This window comes from Carlito syrichta, unplaced genomic scaffold (genome assembly GCF_000164805.1).
Source record: "Carlito syrichta isolate Samal-C Ts95f unplaced genomic scaffold, Tarsius_syrichta-2.0.1 Scaffold124537, whole genome shotgun sequence".
Classification (NCBI taxonomy): Eukaryota; Metazoa; Chordata; class Mammalia; order Primates; family Tarsiidae; genus Carlito; species Carlito syrichta.
Genome location: NW_007068633.1, coordinates 72,507 through 91,244, shown reverse-complemented (window position 1 = coordinate 91,244; position 18,738 = coordinate 72,507). Strand labels below are relative to the sequence as shown.

At 35.0% G+C, this 18,738-nt stretch overlaps 1 protein-coding gene across 1 annotated transcript in view; it reads right to left on the bottom strand.

Annotated features, from left to right (window-relative positions):
- KCNC2 (potassium voltage-gated channel subfamily C member 2) overlaps nt 1–18,738 on the bottom strand; it is a 220,210-nt gene that overhangs the window by 199,238 nt on the left and 2,234 nt on the right. Inside the window, exon 3 of the mRNA XM_021707779.1 lies at nt 18,319–18,738. This exon is cut by the window's right edge and continues 1 nt beyond it. Coding sequence (XP_021563454.1) covers nt 18,319–18,738 — 420 coding nt within the window. The remainder of the gene's footprint in view (nt 1–18,318) is intronic.

Genomic DNA, 18,738 nt, shown 5'->3' with positions numbered 1-18,738 from the left:
ATTTTTACTCAGTCACTACTCTTTTGATAGTTCAGGAGGTGGAGAAAGTTACCAGTGTGGTCACCTTCTCCACAACTAGCAGTGTAACAAAAGACAGCAGGTACTCCTGTGCCTTGTTACTTAACACCTGACAACCATTCCAGGAAGTAACACAGCTGAGAGAAGAAGAGAAGTTTGTGTTTGTTTCCCTCCAAGATGCATTTGTAGGTTGAAGCAGTTGAAGCATTTGGAATGTTGCATATTGGGAGGTATACTTTTCCAATTACAAAGTAGTCAGTAGGCCAGCCTGTCAGGAAAACACTTCTTTGAGTACCTACTACATACCAACCTGTGCTAAGCATCAGTAATTCACTAAACAAAAGTTCTCTCTGGCTCTTTACCACTTGATCATTCATTCCCTACACCTCATTCAGAGAAATAGGCAACAGTATCAGGACTGTGGTCTTACTCCATCTCTACACTGGTGCATACCTAATGCAATTATGGTCAAGACAGTGATAGAGGGTTGTCAGCTGTGCTCCACAACCTATCGAAAAAAAAATTCGAATAAACTTCAAAACTCTCTTCTACAACCTTCTGAATTTTCTACCTGTGAGCCAAATGAAAAAGAGGCTTTCCTGTCTGCATGTATAGTCACACAAAAAGTATTTGATAAATTCAACTAATTGTTGGACTAAAGAGTTTGAATATCAGTATGCCCTTTAGCGTTATATGATAGCTATAATTTATGGAATACTCACTTTATGTCAGACACCTTGCTACATACATTAAATGCATTATCTCATTTCATTTACATCATTTAATCTTCATAATAATGATTTTACGAGGAGATTCTTTTACAAAACTGAAATAGAAACTTAAATTGTCCATGGCCACACACCTAATAATAGGGTCATATTATTTTGTTGTTCCCTAACTATCATTCTAGGTTCTCTTTCTAAGGCTTCTCCCAGCCTTCTACACCTAGTCATGCCTATCTTCTGTCAGTTCTTCCATTTTGCTCCCTTATCTCTAGTCCCTCCATCCTACTAATTCCCATTTCTTAAATACTACTTTATCCTTTAACTACACTCTACACTTTCTTCATGTTTGAACACAAATGTCATGCCTTTCTTGGGGCCTTTCCAGACCCAAGATTTCTTTAAGGCTCCTGCCTGCACTCACAACATAGGAATGTTCCTATTCTCTTATTTGTCTTTATGTTTTATTACTTTGAAATAATAGCTGGTTTTAGGAAATAATATAGAAAGATATTCTCAGATATATAAAAACCCCCAAAATGTATCACAATCAAACTATTTCTGAGTTCCATAAAGACATTCAAAAATATATAGCATATCACAAAAAGATGTTTTCAAATTGACTCAAAAATTAGGAAATAATGTCAATAGAGCAATAGTAATAATTAAACAGGTACAAATTTGTCTGAAATTATCAGAAAAAAGTTATAAATTCTATGAATATAACAAAAACCAAAAAGATATAAATTAGTTATAACTATTATAAGTTATAAACTGAATTATTATTATTATTATTATTATTTTGAGTTGGAGTCTCACTCTGTCACCCAGACTGGAGTGCAGTGGCTGCTCCCAGCCACCACAGCCTCGACCTGCTGGGCTCCGGCGATCCTTCCGCCTCAGCCTTCCAATTAGCTGGAACTACAGGCGGGCGCTACCACAACCAGCTAATTTTTTGATTTATTATAGAGATGAGGTCTGGCCAAGTTGCCCAGGTGGGTCTCGAACCCACAGGCTCAGGCAATCCACTCACCTCAGCCTCCCAAAGTGCGGGATTACAGGCTGAGCCACCGAGCCCAGCTAAACTGAATTATTTAAATAGTAATCCTTAAAAACTAAAACAATAAGCTTAAATACTATTTGTCAATAAAAATTCAGTGAGATATCTATACCTATGATTAATATACTAAAAGTAGTAACTTACTCATATGCCATCAATGACTAATTTACGTGTAATGGACTGCAAGATACCATTTGCAATAAAAATCAAACATAAAATAGGAATATTTTAAATAAACATGTAAGACCTATATGAACTAAGATACGACATTATTCTTTTGAGCTCTAAAACCAGATTTAAATGAAATAAAAAGGTAACATGTTCTTGCCTGTGGAGATTAAATATTGAATTAAATAACTATATATTCTCATGATCATACTTATTTTATAAAAAATAAAATAACTAAACTAAACTTTTAATAGGGAAAAGGGCCATTTTCTTTCTCAATCTTTTCAATATTTCTCCAATTTACCATTGTAAGAACATTTATTTTTATAATTGAAGAACACAATAAATAATTAATTAAACTGCAAAGACCCCTCATCTTAAAACTACAATTTATTTGAATATTACGTTTTGAATATTATAATCAATTTATAATTTTATTCTATCTACTATCTCACAGTGGTTTTGAGAGAGGAGATAGTCAGAAGCTGGTTAAATAGATAGAGAGAGAAGGTCTCAAGGAGAAATAACACCTGCGGGAATGTTCCTGTACTATCCCTGCTATGTAACTGCTAGCTGAAAATGTGGTTAATGTGGTTGAAAACATCTCTCAAAACAGAATGTACTACTTAAAGGAACTTTTGCTACTTAGAGGAAGGTGCAATAACAGCTAGATGTCCTAACTTGACCTTAGCTTATGCTAATATTATTAACATAACATTTGCATTGTGGTTTCCCTCCCCCCACCCAGTGAGCTTTTCTGTGGTACTTATGGGTAATATTCAAGATGGAGTAACTTTGGACAACGACCCACATGTGCAATAAAAACTGAATCTCAGGAAGTAAGGGGAAGATAGAATGCAAATGAAAGAAACATCCCCAGAAAAATAAGATTAAACCACAAACAAGGCCCTAGCACTGGTAATCTATTTTGGGCCCCCCTCTTTTCCGGAGAGATCTGTTACTTAATAAACTCCTTTCGCTCTTTCTTTTGGTGTCTGCATTCCTTAATCTTCTAGATCATGAGACAAGAATCCAAGGTTGCTGGTCTAAGCTGACAGTAGAGTTGAAAACTCTTGCAATAGTTTTTCCTTAAAAAAAAAAAATACAGTTTTAGCTGATCATTATAATATGTATAGTATGATCTCTAAACATATGTATGACATGTTTTTATAAATGAAGACATTTTTATTCCTTCTATTCGTGTGGCCACTATGACGTATATATGTTTATTTAAGTACTTTTCTCAGTCCTGTTACTTCCCACAGCTCAGGTGGACTATCTGGGCATAATTTGTTTTTACATGTAATAGTAAAATTGTATGACATTGGTTTGATAAAGTATACTCTAGATAGAATGGGAAAAAAATCACCTTTGGACATTTCTAATTTACTTATTGAAATGAAGTATCAACAGTATGATAGAGAGGAATCCTTTTTTCTGCACTTATCTAATTTCCTTGCCACTGAAACATCCATTCTTCAGCATCTTTTCTTAGAACACAGCATCCTTCTGTGAAGGCCTCATCTCCATGTAATTAGCGGAACAATCAGTGCCATTATTGTTAGTCAGATGCTTCTCTACAAAATGAGGACTTAGCATTTGGTTCCACTGGCAGCAACTCTGTATAAAAACTTAAAGTACACTAATATGTAAACATTATTTCAATTTAATTGTATGCTTTCTTTGAAGACTCAGAGACATCTGTTAAACCATCAAAGCTTGTGGTTCTTATAAATGTATTCTCGATGGGGAGATAACAAATTAAAGTGTCACTGTTGTATAAGTGATCATTTTCAAGAATTTTTTTTTGTTAGTCTAAAAAGTTTCTTATGGCATAAAAAAGCACACACTGTACCTGGGCTTTGAATTTTCCCACTAGGATTGTGTATGTATTTGGGGACCAGAGTCGATTAAAAAGTGGGAAAAGAAGGTGAGTTCAAAGGAAGGAAGAAGAAACATTGCCTGTGTGAGGAAAAATCACAGAGGAATACATACTTGCTGGCAAGGAAAATTATGGAATTAGATGATGATAAAAACCTAATCTTTAGTGATGTATTGCACAAAATGATGACTAAAATAATGCATTGCATGTTTCAAAACTACTAAAAGAATAGATTTAAATGTGTTCATCACAAAAAAGTGTATGAAATGAAAGGTTTGTTAATTTACCTAATCTAATAATCCACATTGCAAACATATATTAAAATATCACATTGTACCCTATAAATATACACAATTATAAAAAAAACTAGTAACAAAATAAACCAGACACTATTCATAACTCTGAGGAATAACAAAAACAGAAAGAATAAAATAGTGTCCCTAGACATAAATTCACAACTAGTAGAACCCAGAGGCCTACACACATATAATCAAATTTTAGTTGAAGAGAGTAAATCTTACCTTCTTACCTAAATCTCATTAAAAATTATGAATAAAAAATTACAGAGATAAAAGCAGAAAAAGTTGCTATCATTGGATTAGAAATACTGTGATATAAAGCAAATAGAATGAACTAATTAATATGTGAATTGGGTGTGGAGCAATGTAATTCAACATAGTACAGAAGAGAGAATTTATGAGTTTGGTCCTCTTCTTCTCAAAGAAATCTAGAGGAACCTCAACTTCAGAGGCAACTGGCTCTAGGAGAGAGAACTGGCTTTGGGACAATTGGTTGGGAGACCTTTACTTCTTTTATTGTCTGGCTACAGAATTTGTCCTTAGGATATAGCCAGCAAAAACAGCTCTCTATTAAAGTAGGAAATCAGCAAAAGGCAGTTCTTAATTAGGTATGTCGGTGTGGTCGAGGAAAACGGAGAAAACTCTAAGGTAACTTCAGATTTCTTCGAAGTACATAGAGAAAAAGAAAAAGTAAAGAAAGATAACTTTGTATTAACAAAAACATTTCAGAGTTTTGCCTCCAAGTAGGACTTTCTTTGTTAGCCCTTCACAGAATCCCCCATTTTCCCACCTGCTCCTACTCACCTACCCAGAATGGAATTTTATGTTTCTGCATGATTCTGCCTATCTACTCACAAAATACAGCAATCATCCCACCTTCTTTCAGAGAAAAAAAAGATATTTGTAGAGAACCAATAGTTTAAATACAAGATGCAAGGTGAATAACAACAACAACAACAAAAACATAGAGTTAATACCAAAAATGACATCGAATTTTTTACTTGTCTAACAAGTATCTTCAGAACATTTACAAAAACATCAAATTTATCAAATTAGAACACATCGATACAGAAAAGAAGTAACCAGAAACAAGAAAGATTTCTTGAATATTGCCAATGTGTTGCCAAAATGGAAAAATAAATATACTGAGTTGAATAATGTCCCATAAAATTCATGTCTACCTTAAGCCTTCTAATGTGATCTAATCTGAAAATAAAATCTTTATGGATATAATTAGTTAAATTACGATGGTGCCATACTAAGTTAGGTTGGGCTGTATTCCAATTGACTTTTGTCCTTATTAGAAGAAGAAACAGAGACATAAACACACAGGGCAGAGGTGAAAGAAGGGGATGTCATGACTTCAAAAAAAAAATGGAGATTGGAGCGATGTGTTTACAACCAGGGAATATCTAGGATTGCTGTCAACCGCTAGAGGCTAGCAGCAAGCCATGAAACACATTCTCCTTCAGAGCCTCCAGAATAAACCAAGTCTGCCAAACCCTTGGTTCCAGACTTCAAGCCTTCAAAACATTAAGAAGATAAGTTGTCTGTTGTTATAAGTCACCCATTTGTGGTAATTGGGTAATTTATTATGGCAGTCCTAGGAAATTAATACAGTTAGTTGAGTGCTATAATACAGTGTCCACTAAGTGATATGTAAGCTTGGAGAAACTAACTGCTTTGGAGAGCATTTAGAGAGTATCAAATAAAACTTCATAGCTATGCAGAATATTAGACGATAATGAGTCAATCAATTACACCAAGGAGGAGGGGTCATTCCAGGCTGTGGGAACAGTGTATGCAAATGTACGACAATCTGAGCACATTTTTCATAACTTTGGCAAAAAATGTGATTTGAATATAACCATGTTTTTGGTGGTTAGAGTTGCAAGAAGGACTAGGAACATAGGTCCAAGATCCTGAAGAGTCATGATTCAGAATGTGAATCTTAGTATGTAATGAAGGGAAATGGATACAGACTTTAAAAAAAAGAAAATGGTGTGATATGTTTGTGCTTTAGAAGGAACTAGTCTATCTTGTGTCTGAAGTTACCATCTTCTTTTCAGCTTAACTCTTTGGTACCTGTTTTCATTTTTTTTTTTCTTCCTACCTTTGCTTCTTCTTAGATTTTTCTAAAATGAGTTTTATTTAAAGCATTTTTCTTTTTTTTTTAATTTTTATTTTTGAGTTAGAGTCTCACTCTGTCGCCCAGACTGGAGTGCAGTGTGTCCGCTCCCGGCCACACCACAGCCTTGACCTACTGGGCTCCAGCAATCCTTCAAAAACTATTTTGAACTACCGAATCATATTACCATTTTCTTTTAATCTCTAGTTCAATCCAGGTTTCTTGCTTTAAAACCCACATGAACTACTATATTGGACAGTCAGTTCTAGTTCATAAAAGTTATGCAAAATTACTATTTTCTTAGGCTTTAAACAAAAGCAATACCCTTGCAGAGAGGAATGTTTACCCCCACTAACTTCTTATGGTGGTGAATTTTAGTAACCAAAAATTCTAAGAGTCATAACTTATCTAATTTCATAACCGTAAAACCTATTAAATAACCATCGATAATTGGGTAATTAATGTGGAAATATAAAAGGAAAACTCACAAAACATAATACCAAATAGTATAATGTCAAATCCCATGAGAGAATAGCTCTCATGAGCCAGATTCTCACATCATAGTCATTGAATCTTGAATTAGAAATCATAAAGATTCTCTTGCCTCATTATGCAAACTGAAACCAGGGGGACGTTCTTGACTTTTCTCATTACCTCACTTATTTACCTAATCAATCAAAACTGCTCTTCAGCTTATACATTTTACTCCAACCTTTGTGCCATTGACTTATTTCAGATTCAATATTCAATCTTCTACTATCTGTGTTGCTTCAGTAACATGCTACACTGCGACTCTCCTAAAAAACTTACACTTACTCCAGCCCAATTCCCCTTCAGGAATTTACAAGGGTCTTAAAATTATATTCTCAAATATAAATCTGTATGCCATTTCCCTGCTTTAAAAGTCTTCAAAATTTCCCCATTACTAGCAGAGGAAGACCAAAGCTTCTCAAGCGAACTTAATAAGCGTTTCTAACCAACTTCAGTGTCTGTCTCCTGACATGTCTTCTTATCTTTTTTGTTCAGAACTGCTGCTGCATTTAATTACTTTGAACAGGCCACACATTCCTTCTCGTTTGAAACTATTTAGTCTCCTCTCACTGTCTAAAAAATCTGGTTATCTCCTCTTCATCCTGTGATACCACCAGAGTATTTTTCTCCAGGAATATTTCTTCCAACCCTAGCAAGACTATGTTAACCTTCAAAGCACTCTGACACTGTGCTATCATCATCCTTTTGTAGTTCTCTTGCAGTAGTTTATGAGCCTACTAAGGCTGGAAATACACCTTCACCTTTCCACTTGCAAAATGCCAGGTATATAATACATATATATTACATATTATTCTAATTAATCACTATTTAGTTATAAATGAAATGACTAGTTCTACAACTTCCCAGATAGTTCCTTGGTATTTGTGCAAAAAATCTCAAGGAGAGATTATTTCTTCCTGAACATTTTAAATGCCAGAAAACCTCCTTAAGGTGGGCTACTATAACCACACCACCTCCAAAAATGACTAATGCTTGCCTCAAGGAATGATAATGAATAATACAAATGACATGTGTAGAACCAGATCTGGATTCTTATGAATATGCTTAGTCCATCCTTGTAGTAATCTATTTGTCAGACACCATTATTTTTTTCTTGGACCAGATGAGAAAAGGAGGCTTAGAGAAGTAAATAACTGAAAATAATATAGATGGAGTCAGCGTTCAAATTCAGCAGAATGAGACTAGCCCTTAACCTGATTTACTTCCTCCTCAAAACCAACTGTAAGATAGCCAGTCTTTCAACTCTTTGATTCTAAGAAGATATGCAATTAACAAAATAAATTTATTTTAAATGTATTGCCAAATGCATCCATTCATAGAACTCTTTTGAGGAACAACACTTAACATTGTGCAGAACTACAGGTCTATAAAATACACTTTGGGAAACACCAGTCTAAGCATGATTGTTCTCTTAATTCGTTGCTAAATTGTATTTGTGTTTTCAGTCGTTGCATCACAGTACTGGCACATACTGGGCCAAAAGTCAACTACAACCCAAAACACATTCACCTGATCCAAATCCTACGCAGATACTACTAAATTAGAATCTCTGGGGTGAGACCTGATAAACACAATTTCAGTCACTGTCATAGATAACTCACAGGCACATCTAAATTCTCGAACGTCAAATTATAAATAAACTGAAAAAGTAGTGTCCAGTCCTGTCCTGAACTGCACCTTACCTCTCTGCAGGGATTGTGTAAAAGCGCAGCAGTCCCTTCCTTCATAGTTTCCACCCTCCCTATTATCGCAAGCCTATTCTTCTGCCTTTGCCATGTTCTCTGCCTTCTGATCTATTACCCAGTGTTACATGACATGATATTCTCTGTTAAGCTTCCATGTTAGCTCACTACCCTGTGGACCTTACCCTTCAATTGCTGGAAAAAATGCCTACTTATCTTCTGGGAGATAATTAATATGTCATCTCCTTTGTAAAGAAGTCTGTGTGTCTACACTACACCAATATCTCTATCACAATATTTAGTACTTGATAAGTATAGGTTTACAGTTCTTCTTTTCCTAGAGAATATAAGTATCTTGAAGGCAAATAACAAATGTCAATTCATTTTGCATTTTTAGTGCATAACCTAGTCTTGGCCAACAGTTGAAGTTTAATAATTGTCCACTGAGAGATTCAAAAGCTTTAGAATTTGTGCTGCTTTGTTCTTTTTCAGTTTTAGTTAAGGGAGAAATGTACAAACGTCTGACAACATGCTATTTTATCAGCCAATCAATGCAAGTCAAGGAAGAAAAACAAAAAGCTATTGAGAAAGTAACTCAGCACTGAAGTACAATGTCAAGTACTCTGACAACTGCATTTACTTCTAAAAAACAAATGTTACCAAGAAACAATCAAAGATAGATAAAACAGATGAATTAAAGAAATATAAGTTAGAAAAGAAACAGATTTTGAAATCACTAAATGTTTTAAAAAACTAGGAACTGATAATATGTACCTGCTACAACTAAACACTGAATAGCAAACTCACAGAAGAAACTGAGACAATTAATTAAAGACAATCCTGATTTTTGCATCAAGGCTAATCATTTTTGAATACTATCAAAGCCTAATAGTAATTAAGATATATTTGATTTCATTCGTTGTCTTGAGTTCTATATTTCTAACATTGCACTCTAAGTATCAAAGGATAGTCAACACCATTGTAAACCTGAGAATTAAGCATAAGCTCACAAATGATACAAATATGATTGTTCAACTTTTTTTTTCATCAGATTGTGATAGGTTCACTCAAGTCTAATAGTAAAATTTTAACAGCTTAAAAAAATCGAAGACTACTTTAGATTCTGTTTGCACAGACAAGGCCAGTTAAAGTTTCATTTTGTCCATTTCCTATCCAGTCTACTTGAAAGACAGATTGCATTAAGGGTATTCTAATAACTTTCATAATATCCTTCCATTGCTCACCACAAGAAACCTATAAGAAAGAAGCAGGACAATTTAAATGCTAAATCAAACTGTAATAAATGTATTGTGTTTCCTCAGTACCAATTTTGCTAATTTTATCCAAAATTAATATATCAACATCAGAAAGGAAGTTTATTTCTGCAATGATTATTATATCATCATTTCCAATACAATTGTTATACAATACTCACTTTTAGCAAATAGCATTTTATCCCAAATCAATAAACTTGAAAGTGCAAAAATAAGCAACCCCATATCCGAATTCCTGTTGCATAATTTACAAACACAGACACAGATTTTTCATAAATTCTGAATAATGTCTGACCCTTCATTAAACCCAATCTGACAAAGCACTCAAAAATTAAATTGATATTGGTTCAAATAGTTTTTGCTTACACAAAATTCATGGACATGTATTCTTACATTTAGAAACAATTAATATTATTTGAATATATTGACAATATTATTTAATATCACTATATTTTATAAAATATGTATTTGCATTTTATCACTTACTGAACAACTTCAAAACTCTGGATAAAATATTGGTGTAAAATAAGACAGTGTCTGTGTCCAAGAGTTAGCAGTTTTTTCTATCTAGGTCTCTCTTCACAGGGAACACTCAAAGGAAAATACCTTCCACTGCTGACTAAATCACAGAAAAACCTTCAAGAAAGACTATCTTCGCTCTTGCTCCAATTTTTAAAGATGCCATCAATACAGTCATTTACATGAAGGATGGGAAAGCTCCAAGATCTGATAGCACACCAAACAGCACCTTCAAACAGTATGGAGAATACACCAGTGAGGTGTCTGCACAGGATTTTTTGGACATGTGTGGCACTGAAGAAATGCCAAACTAGGAAGATGTCCTAATCATTATCAACTTTCAAGAGTGAACGCCAAGCAAGTGATTGTAGCAACCTTGGAGTATTTTTTCCCAACATTACCAATAACATTCTACCCCAAGTCCTGTTTTGATTTCTGTAAAGGCATTTTCAGTTCATTATCCAAATTATAACATTGCTTTACATTCCCACCACATCACCTTTGCCCAGTTGTACATTAAAGAAGGTTCAGGCAAAAGTTTTCCTGCATTGTATTTACTAACCTCACAACATGATTCAACTTCATTTGCAGATCTCGAATGGCTCTAAACACATTTCACTTCTCTAATTTAGCAGTTATCCCTGGGTAAACCCACCATGACCTGGTTAATTACATTTGAAAAGATAATATTCTATAAAACACATTATTCATCATCAATAGGTTGAACCAGGATTGCATTAAAAATCAATCAATCAATCAAACAAGAGTAGAAAAACACACAACTAAAGACATCTATAAAGAAGTGTCAAATGTAAGATCGCTATCATTTCTTAATTATCTAAATAACTCCTGGCTTAGTTTGGGAGCTAAGATCTCTGCAGATCCTCTCTTAGAAATCATAGGCCAAAGGAAAAGAAAGAGGATAAGTACATAGGCAGATTAGTTTTGAGGCTTTAAAGGTAGTAAGACCATAAAATGTAGAACTGATGAAGAAGGCTGAAGTGGAAGTCTGCAACTGGAGTGGCATCTGAAAATAAATACCTAAAACAATGACAATTTTCGAGTATTTCTGATAGTGCATGGAAGGAGGGAAAGCCTATTCTAACTATTCCTAACACAGGTGCTGCTTCCCAACAGCTAAAATTTGTGCAATTGATGTTAAACACAGTCTCAACTAAGCAATCAAGATTGAATAGGAAGAACACTGAATCAGTAGTCAGAAGATCTAAATTCTAGCCCTGCTATTGTCACTAACTAGCCATGGCTGGAACACGTCTGTTGCCTTCTCTGTGAATTAAGACAATTGTGCCAGATGACGACCAGTTTTCTTCCAGTTATACTCTTCATAAGCATTAGAAGTCTGTCAGATACTTATGTCACCAGTTTCATTAATATAGTACATATTTTGGACATATTAAAATATGTGCACACACACTTTTCAATCAAAACCATATTTCTGCAAGTCTATTCCATGTCTTATTCAAATTTTGTAAATGTATTCCTTGAGTATGTATCTATATTATAGCAGTGAATATATCTTCTTTTTATGTAGCTGCATGTACTCTGAAATAGAAAAAAATGATTTCCTCAAAAGAGAAATATGGAGCACTCTAAAATATACATACATATTCATTTAAAAATCCTCTTCATTAATGAGCACATTAAAATATGTTTTAATAAATATCATGAATGAAATACAATTTTAGCTTATGAAATGTGCTAGACAGTATACTATTCTCTGTCTATTCTGATAGAATGAGTTAGGAAAGAGATTAGAGTTGAATAGTTTGACACTATTTTGTAAACACTTAAATGTGCTAGGCGTATCTGTAAATCCTCAAGTGAATGAGACTTTCCTTCTTGTATAAAATATGGAAAGGGAAAAAAGATGGTGTCTTTGACAAGACACCTTTCAAATGGAAATAAAACTAAGATTATCTAATCACTTACCCTTGTAGGTGAATGGATATACACCTGCATTGAATCAGGCCTAGGAAATGACAGAGCTGATCATCTTTATGGGTTTCATGACAGAGTCACAGCAAAATGATTTCCTGAGATCAATATGTGGTTGAGAGAAAGCTGTTTTCAATGGAAACAGGAAGCTAGGAGCTAACCTGTTTCTATGGTAACCAAAGCAGTAGTTACCCAACAGCTGTAGAGAAAAAAGGGGCAGAAAGTTACAAATATACATTTTTTAATTGATTCTGGTTTATCTTACTATGTGATTGTCCTTAGAGTGCAATCAAAATGGACACAGACATGTTGTTCCTTCCTCCCATTCCCAGGATCTTTAACAATAATTATCCTATAAACCTCAAAATCTTAGAGCTGGAAAGAAGTTTAGGTACTATCTAGTCTAATGTCTCATCCCATTTTTCTGTTTTATTTTTCAGAATAAGGGAAAGGAAACCAAGACTCAGGATGCTGAAGTAAATTCTCCAAGGTCACGCAGCTAGTGTTGAAATCAGCGTTAGTGCATAGGTTTCATAGGCCTCGATCCAGGCATTTTCCAATTCCGTTTCCATGTAATATCTACTCCTGCTCTTTTCTACCCCCGAGTCTCATGTTCTAACTACTTTCTGTGAAAATATTGACTATGCACTATTAGAATTACTACTAGTCTTCAACTTATAAGAAAAACAAAAAGCAGTGCTGTTCTGTCATAAAAGGATGTCTTGACTGCACTTCTCAAAGAAAAACCCTTCATACTTCAACCAGAATTGAATTAAGTTTATATAATATATGGGCACATTTTGTTTAGACTTTCTGCAACTATATATTTCCTCCTTGACCTCTGTGTTTATCTTTAGTGACCTTTATTATTTCATTTGGACATATTTTTTAAAGTTTCCATAATAAAAAGAATATATGACTCAGAAGTTCAAAAAGTAAGACTAGAAAGTCACATTTTATTGGTAATAGTAAAAACTGATGGTAATGATATACATTTTCAAATGGGAAAAGTTGATCTACGTCTTTATATAAACTCATACATTTCCTTTTCATTTGCTTTGAAAATTAGTTCCTTGACAAAGATGAAAAATGCTCTTGTCTTTCACTTAATTTTGTCAACTCAAGTCTAAAAATGAGCTCTTAGCAAAATATTGCAGGAAAAGGTCATACTTAATCTGCCCAACTACCTTCATCTTTGGCACGTCTAATGCTCAGCAATAGATCAGAACACCTAGTATATGATCAAATATAGTACTGAAAATTCAGTTGGCAATTAAAGTTACTTGGTTGTTTTAGTGATCTATTGAATCAGCTATTCTGACTCTATCCAATGCTCAGAATAGAAGTAAATAATTAAATTTATTTATGAACTGTACAATTAGTGGCCTGGAAAAAGGTCAAAAGACACTTAGACGCTTAAAGGGTAAATGCAAACACACTGGACTGTTACAGTAAACTCTTTTCAGGAATATAAAGCTTAAATTTACATTGTCATATGGTGGGCCATGACTTGTAATTAATGTGGAAGAAATGAAATGTAGAAACTTGGCAAAGACCCCAAATAGTCAATTGTTTGGTGTAAGTATGGCCTTTATCGTATTTTAAGGAGAGAGCCTGTAAATCATTTTCAAAACAGAAAAATCAAGCCTAAACAAGCCTAACTCTTTTGTAATAAAGACCAAAAATATCTTAACATCATCATTTCTAAAAGGAATATTTTACTGCATGTATCAGGCAACATTCCCATGGGAGGTTTTTTTAGGATAGCTTATCTTTAACATTGATGGAATTTTTTTTTTCGCTATTATCTTGCTGTATTTTTTAAATTTAAGATGCACTGCCTTTAGAAAATGTTTTGTTATAAATAGAGAGGTGAACTTATTAAGGGCAAGGGACTATGGCTTCTCCTTGCATTCTTAATACTTAGCATAGTTTCCAGTATAGAGTGACTACATGTCAATATTCATTGAAAAAAATGAGAGTTCCAAAAATGTTTTAGATTGACAACAATATTTTATGAACAAGCTATATTTAGTCATTAATTCTTTTAATGGGAGCAATGCTTATAAGACAAGAATTAATACACTTTATTCCTATAATCTTAATATGTTATTTAAATATTCCCTATCTTACTACAATTTTTAAAAAATCCTATCATACATTTAATCCTAGCAAATAGTTAGATTATTTCTTTCCTGTTTTATTCTGTGACTATAAAAAGTGAATTAAATATTTGCAAACTTGAGTCTAATGTTATATATTTACATTTCAATAGCTTTAAGGAGTATATTTTCATAATGCTATGGAAATAAAACAAACAAAAATTTATTAAAGTGAATATTTTCAAAATTTAAAAAGTGATAAATTCACTATCACAATCCATGTGAGATTCAGAATGACTGTATGGCATATAACAGTGGTATATGAGATAAGAGAACCTATGGGAAAAATCTAGACACACATCAAAAAGCCAGCATCTTAAATGAGTTTTCATGGCAGTTATTGTTTTTCTTTCTAAAATGATCTTTAAGAGTGAAAAACAAAAGGTCTATCAGGTAATCAAAGATATGCATAAATTACCAAAGAAGAGCCCACTAAAATAGAGCTGAATTCAATCACCTCTCCTCTCCACAAAAGTATAAGTGAAGAGGGAGAAAGAGAAACATAACTGCTCTCAGCTCTGTCATAGTGTAAACACATTCTTCAAAATTCTTTGATTTTAGTATTTTGTCCTTACATGATTTTTTAAATCTTTTTAAAAAAAATCTACTGACCATCCAAGAATTTCTGCCTAGTGCTTGTGCTTTTACTTGTGACATAGTTTTCAGAGGAAAACACATACAAGCTTCATTTTTTTCTAACAGTTAAATATTAAGTTGAAAATATATAGTGCATCATATTTTCACAAATATATATATACATCCCTGCTTTTTACTATTTGTAAACATCACTCACTGGCATCAACAAAATAATCTCTCACTTTTTTTCCTGATCTCATTTTCTCCACAACAGGTTTCCATGACAACTTATATTTGAATTTTTATAAATTTCTATTTTTGAATACTATTTTAAGGATAAGAATTTAAAAATATAAAATATAAACTCATTTACCAAATTAAACAGAAAACTTTAGACCCCTAAAATGTATTTTTACCTCATAAATTAAAAGTCATGGAGGAGAGAAACATGCCAACCATAACAAAAGGCAAAATACAGTGTTGCAAGATTCAGCTAATTATCTGGTTCCTATCACTGTTGTTTTAGTCTGCCATTTAGATCACACAATTTAGAAATAAAACATATCCTTTATATAACTGAGCTAATCTCTTCAATATTGGGAAAAGATAAAGAAAATTATGAAATAAGTATGACAAGTTGAAAAAGAAATTCAGATAGTTAAAATTCTTCATATCAAGTATTTCAATACAAGATGAACTGATGTTAAAAAGAATGCCTATAAAAGTTTAAATTCTTAACTTCTATTAATATTGAGACTTATGATAATACAACAGTTGAAGCAAACCATTTGATAATTGATTTGGGTTTCCTTAGATTCATGTCCATGCAAAATATTTTATCCTGTGTAATCATATTTATCAAATTAGTCAGATAGCATTAAGTCAGGTTATCACCTAAGCTAAAAGTGTTTAGATGAAAATATTAAATCACTTTTAAATATAATGGTGACTTCTTCTGGTTACTGGAAAAGGGATTTCCCTAAAGACAAGCCCACAAAATAAAGCAAAACATTAAATACTGATTGGTCAATAAAAATAGAAAGTTCAAAAAGGATTCATGTTAAGAAGCCAAGTTCCATATTTTTAATCTGTTGTTAAGTGGTGTAGGGTAAAAATTCTGGGAGCCAAAGTCCTGGAATATATATATTTAAAAAGTCATAGATGACCTTTCAAAGTTAGAATTCTAGTGAATGTCTTATGCTGCATTAAATCTCAAGAGCAACGCAGTCTGCAGAGATTTCACAGTCCAGACAGTCAGTTATTATCAGTAGTTTGGGTGGAAAAGGCCTGAGGAGGATGTCATGAGACCTCTAGAATAATTTTGGCTTTGCTATTAACTTGATATATGACCTTGGCCATCACTTAACGTCAGCAGTCTTCACTTTCCTCATCTACAATATAAAGGGTCTTGATAGTGTGACCTCAAATAAATGTTTGAGGTCTATGATTTCTAGCGGATTCTGCTTCTACTTGCTCTTTGACTTTGTGTTAATCTCTAACTTATCTGTGTTCTTTTCTCATCTAAAATAGATGCAAATCAAATCCTCAATATTATTACACTGAAATCTTAGTAAAGATACCATTTTCAAGTCAATGGTTTATCATCTTGACCAGTAATCAATAGAATCAAATTTCATAGCAATGATAAAAGCTGAACACCTTAAGGCTTTTGCTATGCAAACTGGCCTACAAATAAAATGTATTATGTTATTATATTGAAAGATAAAAAACATCCTGTCTTTTTGTAGCACATGAACTGGGAAAAAAAACCAAAAAACATGATGGGCCGAAAGCAAATTCAGGTTATCTTTTTAGCCACCACGTGGAAAGAGTTTCATGCCATTTAACTGGAATCCAAAAAACACAGATGTAATGGTCATGAGACGTGATTTAATTTAAATATACACTTTTTTTCTGAATGTCAACTCTTGCTGCTGAATTTATAGAAGGGTCTTAAAAGAAGGATTTCAGAGTTGAAGTTATTAATTCTATGTTCAAATACGTAAATGTGGACATGCTGGATTTTATGTATGCATTTAAATGCCAGATCCAAAAGAGTAGCAATACTTTAAATTGTCTCTTTTATATTCTTCTTCACACTGAAAACAAAACATATCCCCAGACTTCCAAAGTAGTATCAGAAGCACATCTTCTGACAAGTTTGTGGATAGATGGCTACATAATATCTCAGATGCAGACACTTCTGACATGCAGAAGAAGAAAATAATGAGGATAGAGCCAAAGTTAAGTTGGGTGAATTCCCATTCTGCCCAGGGGGTGTCTTTTCTGGGTGTCAGAAGCAAACCAGACACATGCAGTTGCAAAAATTTAACTAAATACAGTCCTCTGTTCTCACATATAATTAAAAACCACTCACATACTGTATAATTTTTGGTTATTTATATTTCTTTTATTTTCTTTAAGCTGGAGATACCATTATTGGATACTTTTAGTCCCTTCATGGAATTTTGAAGAATTAATTGGGAGTGCCAAAGATTAAATTTAAGATGTCACTTAAAGTATAGAAACCAAAAAGAAAATTGAGGCTGGGACCAGAGCATAACAAGTAAAATAAAATTTGCTACAATCTAAATTACTCAGATTTAGATCACCAAGGTGGCGAATTCACGTTCAACCTGTAAGGAACAGAGACACGGCCCAAGGGGAAAGACAAAAGGCTCAAAAAGTCAGTGTGTTGGAAGGCTCTTGGGTCAACTCACTGCAACAGCACTCGAAGGACTCTCGTCCCTTGGAATGAGACAGGCCCACACCGCATCCTGGAGATTCTCTTCACCAAATGAACTTTCTGGCACACCTCCCCTCGCCCCCAACTCAGCCACATGCACGCATTCCATTTCCCTTTAATTAGAGTCTCTGCTCTGGGTGAGTCAGATGTGGAGGAGCCTCACTGAAAAATGTCAAATAGGGATGGCAGGACGCTGGAAAAGACATCCAAGCTAAAGGAAAAGTTAGAACAAAAGAGTGAGGGAAGAGCTCATGATGAGTCGCCATACCGGTTTCAGGACAAGGTCCCAGAAGGCTTGCACAGAGAAGTCCACATTTGCCCTTTGGGTCCCCTCCGCTCAAGTAAACCTGTTTGAATTGGGAGAAGGGGGGGGAGAAAGTGGGGTAGGGAGGCGAGGCTGGGATCCCTCGGTTTGCTCCGCACCGGATGAGCCTTGACCCCAGGGCCAGGAAGCCCCAGCTCTCCGCTCCCCTCTCCCCCGCATCCCAGAGGCCCCCCGGCGGAAAAGAAGAGAAAGTGGGGGAGGGAGTGGAGAGAAGACGGGAAGCAGGGGAGGGGACCATTCTGGCCTTACCCTGGCAGCTCTGGACGAGTAAGGGTCTTCGAAGAGGGCCCACATGCGGGGCTGCAGCCTCCTCCAGCGGCCGGACTTGCCGTCGGGGCCTCCCAGCCCCGCCGCGTCCTCGATGCCCAGCCTCTTGGCCGCCAGGTCCTCGTCGTCGCCGGGGTCGCCGCCGATGAGGTCGGGGGTCTCGAAGATGTCCAGGGCCTCCTCGGCGTCGCGGTGCTGCCGGTAGGTCATCCAGCAGCAGGGCTCCACGTCGGTCTCGTCGATGCCCCAGAAGGCCAGCTCCTCTTCGAAGAGCGGCCCGCACACGTCGGCGGGGCAGTGCAGCTTGCCGGTGCGGTAGTAGTTGAGCACGTAGGCGAAGACGCCCGGGTGCCGGTCGAAGAAGAACTCGCGGCCGCCCCCGGGGTGGTCGCCCCCGCCGCC